Source organism: Cynocephalus volans, chromosome 4, assembly GCF_027409185.1.
Source record: "Cynocephalus volans isolate mCynVol1 chromosome 4, mCynVol1.pri, whole genome shotgun sequence".
NCBI classification, from domain to species: domain Eukaryota; kingdom Metazoa; phylum Chordata; class Mammalia; order Dermoptera; family Cynocephalidae; genus Cynocephalus; species Cynocephalus volans.
This window is the reverse complement of record NC_084463.1, coordinates 79,690,843-79,704,170: the sequence shown is the minus strand read 5'-3', so window position 1 is coordinate 79,704,170 and position 13,328 is coordinate 79,690,843. Positions and strand designations below refer to the sequence as shown.

Below are 13,328 nucleotides of genomic sequence, written 5' to 3'. Positions count from 1 at the left end.
CCTTCCCATCTCTTCCAAGATTTGCTCTTTGCCTGACTCTTCAGTGTTATAGGGACTCAGGTCCATCCCTGGTCTTTTTGTCTTCTCTTTCTACCTGTTCTCCTTGGATGATCTCAACTGTGCTTTTGGCTTCAACCATCCATGGGTGGACAAATCCTGAATTGTAAGGCCAGCCAGACTCTCTCCTTTTATTTCCAGTTATTTACTACACGTCTCCACCAGGATGTTCTCGGCTACAGATACCTCATGTTCTAACTTTCTCATCTTCTTAGTCTGTCTCCCACCTCACTCCTCTCTGCTGTGAATCTGGTCCTCCTTGTTTGTTTATTTCAACTAATGTTACCACCACCCATGTCCTTGCAGAAGCTAGAAACCCGGCATGAAACTCAGTTCTTACCCTTTCCGTCCCTCACCCCTGAGTGAGCACTGAAATTGTGTCTCTCCTTGTCTGTGGCTCATGGATCTGTCTTCTCTCTTCCCTGCTGCTGCCCCCTTTGTTCAGTATTTATCACTTCCTGCCTCTCTGTTGAAGTGACCTCCTGCCTTGTCCCTCTCCTCTCCAGTGTGTTCCCTCCTCTCCTGCTGTAGTCATTTTCTAAAATCAATTTGATCATGTCCTCCACCAGTAGCTTCCCGCTGTGTGTAGTGGGGCGATTTGGGGTCTTCATATTTCGGTCCCTACTTACCCTTCGTATGAGATTCCTAGACCGGCCGTAACAAATTACCGCAACAAAAGTTTATTCTCAAAGTTCTGGAGGCCAGAAGGTGTTGGCAGGGTTGATTCCTTCCAGGGGCTCAGAGGGAGAATGTTGTGTGCTTCTCTTTTAGTTTCTGGTGGTTGCTGGATATCCTTGGTGATCCTTGGATGGGAGATGGGTCATTCCAGCCTCTGCCTCTGTCTTTACGTGGCCTCTCCCCTGTGTGTCTTCACATGGCCCTCTTGTAAGGACACAGCCATTGGATTGGGGTCCACCCTGATTTAGTATGACCTCATCTTAACTAATTATGTCTTCAGACACCCTTTGCAAGCTTTATAACGTTCTGAGGTTTTGGGTGGACATGGATTTGGGGGGATGCTGTTCAACCCAGTATACCTTTCCAGCCTCAGCAATTTCTACTTCCTCACTCGCGAGTTTACTCATTTACTTTGGCGCTCTGGATGGGTGAGAGTCCACCTGACAGACAAGGAGAAGAGGGTTCAAGGCAGAGGAAAAAGAGTGTCCAAAAGGCCCCAGAGAAGTGAAATTTGGGCTAAGTCTTCACTTGATAAGGCTTTGTTTTAATTAATTGCCTTACTGCACTTTAAGACATAGTGCAGGTGTTACCTCTTTTATGAAGCTTCCCTGACTCCCTAGGGACTTTTCTATTCCCTCAGTACTTAGAACTTACATATTTTGCAGCCATCACTTATATGTTTTGATTATTTAATTATTAGCTTGTGTTTCCACATGGCCTGTGCGATCTTGCGGCAGACTCTGTGTATGGAGTCGGGGCCTTGCATCCTGCCCACTATCTGGTACATACACAGCAGGTGCCAGGAAGTGTTTTTGAGTAAAGTTACCCAAATGCATTTAGTCCCAGAAGACAAGATCACATACATTTCAGGGGAGTAGTTGTTCAGTCCTGACTGGATAGTTCTTTGCCTTAGATGAGGAAGAGGGGATTTGGGGTTCTTTTGTTTGTTTTTGTTTGTTTTTTAAATCGAAACATAATCGATATATATATTTGTGGGGTACAGAATTGACCGCCAGTATTTGTGTACAATATGTGATGATCAAATCAGGATAGTTGACATATTCATCATTATAAAACGTACTTATTCTTTGTGTCCATTAACCAATTTCTCCCTAAACCCCCTCCCCTTCCTTGTTTCCCCCCATCTATTAACTACAGGAGGAAGAGGGGGTTTGAAAATGAAAGGAGGCTCTATGAGATCACCTTCAAGATTCCTTCCATCTGGAGGGTCTATTCTAACTACAACTTCTTCCAGAAACAACACAAATTTTAAGGCAGATAGACTGAAAGTTGTGGTTAGAACAACTGCTTGGTTCTACATTGCTCTGAGAAGTTTCATGGTCATTGGAAGAGCTCAGTACCCACTTGGACATCATACACCATAGCTCAATCATGGTTTTAAGAGATGCTGAGCATCTCAGACCTAATAGGAGTAGACAGAGCTCATGAACAAAGCCATTCCTGCCCAGCAGATGTTCTCTCAAATCACTGCAGCTTTTCCACCCTCTTTATTTGGACAAAGGGATTTTAAAGACTATAATTAAATGCTTTTTGTGATTCCCATTTCAGTTGAATTGATTTTAATACTATTTTGTTATAGACTCATTGCAAGTTACCTTTATTATTGATGGGTGGGGGGAGAAGAGAGGGTTTAACTCTGGAGAAGCCAAGAAATGGGGCATTTAACTACCCTTTACAGAGGTAATCGAGGTACAAGGATATTTTAGGAAAAAAAGCAAACACCCAATATGTAATACTTTTAAACATTTGTTTCTCTAGTTACAGTTAACTGCTGAACTGTTCATTGGTTCTAATTATTGTACCAGTTGGGAATGTTAAAAAATTTGCCCCAGACTATAAACAGTCACTTTTTAATTCAAGAGGACATTTTGAGGTAAAATGCTAAACAAAAGTGACTTATAAAAATATTTCCTAAGCCCAAGCAAGAAATAGTTTCCCCTTTTGGTTCCCAGAGAAAATGCCTGGCTGTCCTGGTTATGGAAGCAGCACACACTCTATATCATGCAGTTGCGTTTTTATTCTAATGGGCAGCCTGCAGAGTGGGCAAGGGTTGAATGGAACATTGCTTCTCCCGACAGCCAACTATGAATTATGCAGCCAAAATTCAGCTAATCAAAGACTGTTGTGTGTGTCATTGTGTAGCAGCCCTTTGCAAATTGGGTTAATAATTTTGAGAATCCCATCCCATGCCAGAACCCCAAAGTAAGGAAGCCGTGTTGGTGAGAGGGCTTTGTGAAGTGTCAGAGCCATTTGTGCTTATATCTTTCTTTCTTCTGGGCAGGGACTCCTAATTGGGGTCCATAATTGCATCAGAGGGTCTGTGAACTGGGATAGGAAAGTACATGATGGCTTTATTTTTTATTCACTTCTAACTTAAATTTAACATCCAAAAAACTACATGTAGGCAACAATCCATAGAGGTATTGGCAGTAACCTGTGGCTTTGTCACCCATAGAAATCACAGATATCTTAGAATGTTGTTTTACCCTTTACTGCTTCAAAGTTACAATAGATATTAGACCCACTGTTAAGTCTTACTTAATGTGTTAATAAGGAAGCACACACAAATTTGTTTTTTTAATATTTTGATAACTGTATATCAATATAATCCATTTCCTTTGTGACCCTATGTGTATTATTTCATGCATTTAAAAATATTATTCTTCATGAAAAACATGGAAAGACTGAGGAACTATCACAAAACCATGGAGACCAGAGAGACATGACAGCTAAATGCAGTGGGTACCCTGGATTGGATATTGGAACAGAAACAGGACAGTAATGGAAAACTTGGTGAAATCCAAATAAAGTCTGGAGTTTAGTTTATAGTAATGTGCTAATGTTGGTTTCTTGGTCTTGACAAATGTATGGGAATGCTCTGTTGTCTTTGCAACTTATCTGTACATCTGAAATTACAGTGAGGGCCGTGGCATGGGGTCTGCCACCCACTCCTGGAGGTGTTCTAGGGTGGGGTTTTGTGTCAACTTAAGACCCTCGTGGCCTGTTTCAGTTACAACCCTGAGGACTCTGGAGATGTTTTCCAGAGAAGTAAAGTAATTTAGAGTGTATTGAGATGGAAAAGGCATGACTCTGGGGTCAGAGAGGTCAGGGGTTATATTGTGACTCTGTCACTTATCAGCTTTGTGATCTGGGGGCAGAAACTGCTCTGGGCTTCCTCTTCCCCTCTGCAGGATGGAACCATCCATGTGGGACTTGCCAGGGTGGTTGTGAGGACTAAAGGAAACGTGCCCTCCTAGGTAGCCCTTTCGTCGGTTTTACCTGGTGTGTTTTAGTGTCTTACATGCCAAGCACCATGCTAAGCAGTTTGCATAAGTTATCTAGTTTCATCTTCATGACACCTGTCTTACATGACCATTTCATGAGTAGGGAAACTGAGGGTCAGAGGTTTGGTGACCTCACTGCCTAAGGCCACAGAGCTGAACTTAAATTCAGATCTGCATTGACTGCAGTTCACGGTATTCTTAAGCTTTCTCCTGAGGCTAAGCCTTCTCTGACCACCTGGTGGACCTGGTAACCAGGCTGCTCTTCGCTCTCACCCTCATTTGGTTTGTGCACGTGTCCAGATCCGGAGGCTCCCCTCGTGATTCTTCTGCCCATTGTGGTTGGCTTCTCTGGACCTCAGATCATGCAACTGTAAAATGAGGGTGTTGGACTGTCCTCAAGGTCTTTTCCGCATTCTGTGAATTTTAACTGCTTATTTTGGCTGTTTTATTGGGATGATTACTGAATCACTGAGGCCAAAATTTTTCTGATTTGTTTTGGGTGATGTTATGTGTTTCTTCAGCATTTTCCCAGATTCCAGAGAAAGAGAAAACAGCAGAACTCTAAAGCCTTAGTTGCCTCTTAAAACCACAATTAAAAAAAAAGAAAAAGAAAAGGCCATTGTGATATTAAGATTTCTTAATTGGACTTTATTCAGAGATTACTCTAAAGGACATGGGAGTAATATTATTTTTTCTTTCCTTCTGTGATTAGAAAGGAGACACCATTTGCAACAATATGGATGGACCTTGAGAGAATTATATTAAGTGAAACAAGTCAGGCTCAGAAAAATACTACACGTTCTCACTTATTGGTGGGAGATAAAAATAAATAAATAAATTCTCACACACACACATACACACACACACACACACAAACTGGGGGGGAGAAGACACAACAATTACAATTCCTTGAAGTTGACAAGACAAGCAAACAGAAAGGACATTGTTGGGAGGGAGGGGGAAGAGTGAGGAGGGAGGGAGTTTTCAGTAATGGGCCACAATAATCAACCACATTGTATATTGACAAAATAAAATTTTAAAAAAAGAAAGAAAGAAAGGAGACACCATGTATTACCATGTACCAGTTAATTCAGATTAATGCCTATTAAAAAAATAAAAAGGGTTGTTAGCAGTGTTACGTGTTTACCTGGACAGGTGAATTTAGTCATAAAAAGTAGTTATTAGGTGATGAGCTCAATTTCCACAAGCGATGTGGGCATGTACATTTTTTTAAAAATGAGAGCAGCACTTAGCATAGTTAGGTTACTTCCGTGGGGCATCTGTTAACCCCATGATTTGCTCTTTTTTTCAGTTTTTCCCTTACATCCTGTTACTATTCGCAATCCTTTTGTACCTGCCCCACCTGTTTTGGCGTTTTGCAGCTGCTCCTCATCTTTGCTCAGACTTGAAGTTTATCATGGAAGAACTTGACAAAGTTTACAACCGTGCAATCAAGGCCGCAAAGAGTGCACGTGACCTTGACCTGAGAGATGGTGCCTGCTCAGTTCCGGGTGTTAATGAGAACGTAGGGCAAAGGTAACTTAGCCCCAGCAGGTAGCTCTTAAGGGTTTGTAGTACGAGTCTGGACCTAGAGTTCCCATTGCTAGTAAACTGGGGGTGGGGGTTGAGGAAACATCCACCTAGTGACAGTCTGTAGGAGTCTGGGACGCCCACTCTCCCCAATTCTCATACCCACCATCTGTCCCAGCACCTGTCCTTCTATCAAGACTCACTCCTCCCCTTGCTGGATGCAACATGACCATTTCATCTAAATAAAGTTCTTGTAGGCGTAACAGGTTAAGGTACTACAGGTTAAGGTACTACGTGAAGCTTGCTTGCTTTAACCTGCTCCTTAAAGGAGAAGCTCAGAGGATTTCAAGGCAACTGAGCCTGCAGAAAGGATATGAGAGAACCAGGGCACAGTAGGTTGTGCCTTGCCTTTCACATTGTTCTCTGCTTGTTGTTACTGGTAGCAGAAATAATAATATTCAGAGCTATCTTTTTTGAATACTTTATACATCACAGACACCATGTTGAGTTCTTTAAGTACATTATCTCCTTTAACCCTCACAACATTATCAACTAAGTGCACTTATTTTCTATATAAAAACACTTCCATAGCTCTAAGTGTGAGAGCAGTGACCTGAACCGTGTCTGTCTGGCCCCACAGTCTTGCCCACGACCCCAGAGCTGCCCCCACCCCTCACCTGCAGGAGGCATATATGTTGCAGTTAGACTGAAAAATTCTTGACCTTCTTCTGTGCACTTTAGGGGGAAATTGTAGTTTTATAAAAAGCAGCGGAAAGGAACTGTTAAATTTATTTAGCAAACATTTAGTATTTACTAGGTGCCAGGCATTCTAAGAATTCCCAAATATTAGCTTATTTAATTAGACCTTCTTTAAAATATTTAGGGGAAAATGTTTTATTATTGCTTTTCCTCTTTCTCTCTCTCTCTCTCTCTTTTTTTTTTTAAAACCAGATCTTATTCCCTAATACCTGAATGAAATTAGAGGTAGAGGAACGTGGATGTTTGAAATTTTTAGTGTAATATTGTGGAATATATTTATATCTTTAATATTTGATGGTCTGGGTGAGGGTCTAAATTATTTTTGTTTGTTTTCTTTTTTCTTTTTAGTGTGTGGGAGATATCTGAAAGCCACTTTAAGTACCCAATTGTGGAGCAGTATTTGAAGACCAAAAAAAACTCTAATAGTTTAATTGTCAAGTACATCAGCTGCCGGCTTCTAATTCTCACGATTCTCCTGCTGGCATGTGTCTACCTGGGCTATTACTTCAGCCTCTCTTCACTCTCAGATGAGTTTGTCTGCAGCATCAAATCAGGGATCCTGAGAAACGAGAGCACCATTCCCGATCAATTTCAGTGCAAACTCATTGCAGTCGGAATTTTCCAGTTGCTCAGCTTCATCAACCTCGTGGTTTATGTCCTGCTGGTCCCTGTGGTTGTCTACACACTGTTTGTCCCATCCCGACAGAAGACAGATGTTCTCCAAGTCTATGAAATCCTGCCCACTTTTGATGTTCTGCATTTCAAGTCAGAAGAGTACAATGACTTGAGCCTCTACAATCTTTTCTTGGAGGAGAATATAAGTGAACTCAAGTCATACAAGTGTCTTAAGGTCCTGGAGAATATTAAAAGCAGTGGCCAGGGGATTGACCCAATGCTACTCCTGACTAACCTCGGCATGATCAAGATGGATATTGTTGATGGCAAAACTCCCATGTCTGCAGAGAAGATGGGAGCAGAGCAGGGGAGCCAGATGACAGAGCTCAAAGGTAGGGTCAGCTCTCAGGACAGAGGCTGCGGGAGCCCACAGAGTGGCTTTTTAGCAGCCTGCTATGAATATTGACAGTCTTATTTACCCTGCCCATCATTTAAACCATTTTCCCAGCATGGTCTTTGGTGGAATCCCTCAGTACTAGGAGAGAGAGGGAAAGAATTGGTGCTGCCCCAAATTGCCAAAGAAGGAAAACTTCTGTGCTGTCTCTGGTTATTCTCTCTTCCTTCTCTCTCTCTGTTGCGTCCTCTGTCTCTTGCTCCAGCTCCTCCTTATCTTTCTTACTTATTTTTTGTCTTGTCTGACTAGTTTCTCCCTCTGTACCTCTGATCCTCTTGCCTGTTGTTCTCTGACTTTCTCTTTCAAAAAACACTGAAAGTTTGTTCATCTAGTTGTCTTCACCTAACTTCACTGTGCTTTAAATTAGGCTAAGATATAAAACATGGTAAAGCAAAAAATATGAGGTAGACTTTTAGCAAAAGAGAAGTTGATTTGTACTGATTTTTCCTGCTATACTTCTGTCATAAATATTTGTTTTCAATTTTGGCAGATTTGAACATACACAGTGAAACTAAAGCAAATAACGGAGAGAAGAATGCTCGACAGAGACTTCTGGATCCTTCTTGTTGATGGATCCTTTTTTCTTGAACATCAGATTTGTGACTTCTGTGATGTGGGATTCATTTTGGCTAAAGCATCCCTGTTGGGTTCACAGCTGGTTTGCAGTAAATGGTTCTTGGTAGAGATATTGAGCCTCTCTTATTGAGTCCCTAATGAAAATGATGGTCAATAAAATGTTATGGAAGAATGGTTTGTGAACTTCCTACAAGAAGCAACGTGGAGATAAGTAAACTGCAGCAAGTATATATGTGCAAGTCCTCATCGTGTGAAAAGTAGAAAGATTGGTAAGACTAGTCAAGAGTTATAGCCCTTCTAAAGAACCTCGGAGAAACACTTTGCTGTACCCATCATGCGACGAGACCTAGAGCTACTGGAAAGCAAGCACTATGGGAAATTTTTGTTGTTTTGTGAAATAATAATAAACATGCCAGGATGTAATTTAATATGAACCTCTTCTGTGCCCTTCATGACTGTTGGATGAGAAAAACATTCTCTGGCTAGCCATGGACCCATAGGTGGACCTGTTCTTGGCAGTGTCCTAAACTGGGTGTAAATCTGGTGCCTTGGCTCTTGTACACTAATGCTATCTTTACAGTGTTACTTGTCAACCTTGGCTGATTGAAATCCTCTAACCACTATGTGTTGCACTGTGCTCAAGGGCAGCAGGCCCAAGCCATGCTCTGACAGAAAACTCAAATTAACGAGTTAGAATGTAAAGGATAGAAAGTTTAGACCAGGGTGACTTCAGGAGAGAATGCTTCAAAAGAACCCAGTGGGGAAATCTGAACTCACAGAACTTAATTCAGTCACTCTAAAGGAGGTTGTCTACAGGGTGTTCCTGTTATCAAAGGCACTTGAAATAGGACTTTTACTTAAACAAATTAACAGAACAGGGGAATGTTTAAAGTGAGGGACACATTGCCTAAAATGATCAGAGTGCGTAAATGACATTTACCATGTGATGAACTTGGAGCCGGAACAACTTAGCGTTTATTTTGTTTATATTTAAACAAAATAAAGCCTCTGTATTATATTTAAGCATATCTTCTAAAAATTCATTTTGATTTATACAATGTCAGAATCAAGATTTTTAGGGAGGAACATTCTAAAATTGGCGAATTATAGAATAAATACTACAAATGTATGGATAAGACAAACGCAAGCATTTTCTCATTAACATTTAAGGCTGGCCCAGAGTATGTTAGAAACCATTCTCAGTTCTGATGATGTAAATAGATCCTATGTTCACATTTTGTACAAAAAATCTTTAGCATCTGTGGACCTCCCCATTTTTATTAGCAGATAGTTAGCACATTGAGTAATCCTTAGGAACCTCGATGTTTACTTTTGGCTCTTAGGGACACTTGTTTACTTAATCTAATTACTATTTTGTGAAGAACAAGTCCTATAAGCTGTTTTCTGCCTTTCAGAATATTCAGAAAAGCAGATTTTATTTGTGCTTCTATGATAATTTCTGAGATGGAAAGCTAATGATAAATAGCAAGGATGCAATCAGTGTTTTAAATTATTCTCTATTGCATGATATTTATTACTGCTGAATTATAGTGTGACTTGGAAATGGCAGTCACCTAAATGATTTTGCTACATTTTTACTTCACAGTGTCTGAGATATTTCATCACAATTCTCTACACTGGTTTCTTTTGAAGATTTGAAAAGATTTTTGAAATATTTTTTAGGATTTTTTTTTTTTAAAACTTCATCTCTATTGACTACTGTCTTAGTCTCTTTTCTCTCGCTACCACTGAATTCCTGAGACTCGATAAGTTATAAAGAAAATAAATTTACTTTTATAGTCCTGAAGGCTGGGATGTCCAAGATTGAGGGGTTGCATCTGGTGAGGGCCTTCTTGCTGGTAGGGACTCGGCAGAGTCCTGAGGCAGTGCAGGGCATCACATGGCAAGGGGGCTCACAAGAGATGTATAAACTGGTCTTTTGTAACAGACCCACTCTTGTGATAACCCAGTAATCCATTAATTCATAAATGGATTGATCCATTCAAGAGTGCAGAGCCCTCATGACCCAGTCACCTCCCAAAGTTCCCACCTCTCAACATTGCTGCATTGGGGACCAAGTTTCCAACACATGAATTTTGGGGGGACATATGCAAACCATAGCAACTACCCCTAATTTGTAGTTTGAAGTGGTAAAAATGGATATTTTATTTTAGGAGACCAGGAATTCTCCAGGCCCCACTACATTTAATCCTTTTTTTTAGAGTTAGTGTAACTGGTGTCCTTGGCTTCTGTTTTGGTTCATTTTCCCATTCCCACTCTCTAAGCTCCAGTAGGGTCTGTGATGTCTCAGGTATCGTTCCAGGCACTGGCCATGCGGATATGAATAGGCAGGTCCAATCTTTGAGGAGTTTAGAATCTCGTACAAGGCGGCAGAGAGAGAGGCAAGTACTAAGAGGAAAATGAGTAGCTCAATAATAGGCCCTGCAGGAAAACCAGTAAATCCTCTATGTTCTCGTGGGATGCCATGTCCCTTTTTCTCTCTCCCATAATTTCCATAGCTGATGATTTTGAGAGTCTAATTATAATTTTTTCTAGCGGTAGATGACCCTCTTAAGGCATTTTAGCCATAAATTCTCTATGTTGAAATTTGGGCAAAACAGTAACAGGGACAGTGATTTTGAACAGTAAGGGTTCCAATTGCCTTTTGTACCCTCCCTTGTATGGGTAGAGAGAACAAGCCTGCGGGCTGGGTGCATGAAGTTGCTAATGAATACCAGTTGTGGCTCTAAAAGGTTGCTATGGATGCCTAGTGATATATTTTGGCTTGGAAAAAAGTATTATTAGGAAAATTAACTCATCTACCCACTGTGAGTTGCTGACTTGGAGGACTACTTTTGAGGAGCCGATTTCCTGAGGGTGAGGAGGAATGCTTTCATAACGCATTTACTACTTTATAAAAGGGGACAACCAGATCCTAAATGACCACTCCAGGGTTACTGACTTTGTTTCTGTGTTATGTCTTCCTAGTAAACCACTGTAAGGCTGCTGAGCCAGCCTGGTAACAACAGTGTTGCAGCTGAGGATGGCACAGATCATTCTGAAAGTTCACCAAGGGGCAAGCAGAGACTCCAGTGTGGAGGTTCTTAAAATTCGGGGGGCTACAAACCCCTTTGCAGATATTTTTTTAAAGCTATGGACCCTATCCTCGGATATACACACAACGTTGTGAACGCATCTTCAGAGGTCATCATAGCCCATGCATCTGAGGTTAAGAAGCTATGCTCCAGCAGAGGAAGAGCAAGCCACACCATCGAGAATGGGGCTCCCTTTGCTCTTGAAAAAACTGCTTCTGCCAACAAGACTCAGCTGCATGCTTAATTAAGTCATGTTTGTGTACTTTTGAGTGAACTGCACCTTTTGAGTATTTTCTAGAGTCAGGCTGCACTAGGTCAATTAAAGAGTAAGTGGGCAGCAGCGGGCCTGGAGTGACCAGGCAGTCCACCTTGGCCACAAGGCATTATCTTCTTCAGATTCAATTAATTGTCCTTGCTCAGCCTCACTGGAATGTGGGGAGGATGAGCATAACACTTAAAAAAATGCTTTGTCCTACTTTATAGTTGTACTGTGAGAAAGCTAGAAACTTCCAACTGTATGGTGGGTCTGGTCTGCATGTTTATGTGTCTTCTGTGAAAACTACCTGTTTATCTGCATTCCTCTCCTATCCGAGAGTGAGCTCAGGTGGGGTGGCAGGCCACTGTGGTCTGGGAGATTTAGTTCAGCTGTAAGAGGAGGATTGTTATACTCCTTTAAAAGTGTGCTCATGTTTCGTTTATTTGGCTTATTGTCCATCTAGGGTAAACAAGATTCATGAGGATGGGAGTTTTTATCCACTGCAGTATTGCAGGCTCCTAAAACAGTGACTGGTGTGTACTAGGCATTGTGTAAATACTTGTTGAAAGAATGAACAAACTGTTAGGATAAATCCTGGTTTGTTGTCAAGTGGTGATTGAATATTAAAAGGCAAATGGTCCTCTGCAGGAGAGGGGGAGAGGAGGCCCATCTAGCCTCTTAGTAGAGAGAGGAATGTTTCTGCAAATGACTACGTTTCCACATTAAGTAGTGACAGTCTATAGTTTTTATTGTGGAGTGAGTTGGGACCACTTTCCAAGTTCATTACAAGTTCAACATTGCCTCTCACTGATTAAGGAAATTGAAGTTTTAAAGGGCTTGGTCGCAGTAATTCCCCAGAATAAACCTCTTGAAAGGGGTTGTTGATTGAAATGTGCAATTACCAGTAATTGAGGTTTTATCTGAGGACATTGAGATAAAATGGCTCATTTTGGGCAATCGTTGGCATTTTGGCCCTATTTTTCACAAGTAAAGTAAAAACCTTTTAAAAAGATTGACAAAGATGATGTTGTGTCATTTGTTGAATATAATAGATGTTAATTAATGGTTGGTTTTTCTGCCTGCTTTAAATGAAATGTATTGTTTCTGGATTCTCCTTTAGCTGTAGAAATACTTTGTCACTAAAGCATGTGGTGTGATCAGTGATTGTTCTTCAAGTTCCTGAAAGTTACAGAAGTTTCTAATGCTGCCAGTGCTTTTTTCCCTGCCCACCAGAGGAGAAAAATCCTTGTAGAATTCTAGTGTTCCAAGTGTTACTCACAAAAATTGAAACCGTCAGCTCCTCTTTAAACAAGTTGGCTTTTAAAAAGCACCATAATTACAATTTAATGGTATTCTGTGAAGTGGTGCTCTAGGCGTAATTTCAGTTCTGTTTAATGAGTAAATTTCTTCACAACTTTTAAAGAAAAATATGTGTGTTCTTTTTGCTCTGTCACTTGGCGAGAATGCTGCCAACAGAAGAATGACTTTAAAAATTAAGACCATCTTGGTTTCTAGTCCACAAAGATCCCAAGATGAGAACAAATCACGGTGTTAGAAAATGGTCCTTAAAAAGACACAAGAAACCTGAAAGCTCTGCATTTTGCTTGTTATCACTATTCTACATCATAGTTCCATGTAAGTCACTTGGCCAAGCTCTTCACCTGGTCACGCTAACTTCCATTTAAAGAGGGGTGGAAAGCCAAAAGTCAAGGCTGCTGTGTCTGTAGATAAAGGTGAAACAATGTTTTAGATTTGCACTGTTTTGTCCAGCTAAATAAAACTTCTCTGAGTGATGAAAAATGTCTTAATATTTCTTGCCTTCCTGTTAGCGAGAACCATTTCTTGGAAGATGTAACAGGAGATGAGTCTTGAAATGTCTTGAGGCTCCTTCCTCTCTGGTGGATATATAAAATTCAGTAGGCTCCCTGGTACTTGCTAAAATCCAGCTGGCAGTAACTAACAGAAGAAAGTCCTTGATTAAGGGCCCACAGATTCTGGAATTT

At 40.9% G+C, this 13,328-nt stretch overlaps 1 protein-coding gene across 1 annotated transcript in view; it reads left to right on the top strand.

Moving 5' to 3' along the window:
- PANX1 (pannexin 1) overlaps positions 1 to 13,125 on the top strand; it is a 55,842-nt gene extending 42,717 nt beyond the window's left edge. Inside the window, exons 3-5 of the mRNA XM_063093436.1 lie at positions 5,353 to 5,576; positions 6,678 to 7,336; positions 7,889 to 13,125. Coding sequence (XP_062949506.1) covers positions 5,353 to 5,576; positions 6,678 to 7,336; positions 7,889 to 7,968 — 963 coding nt within the window. The 3' untranslated portion in view covers positions 7,969 to 13,125. The remainder of the gene's footprint in view (positions 1 to 5,352; positions 5,577 to 6,677; positions 7,337 to 7,888) is intronic.
- The last annotated feature ends 203 nt before the right edge of the window (positions 13,126 to 13,328 follow it).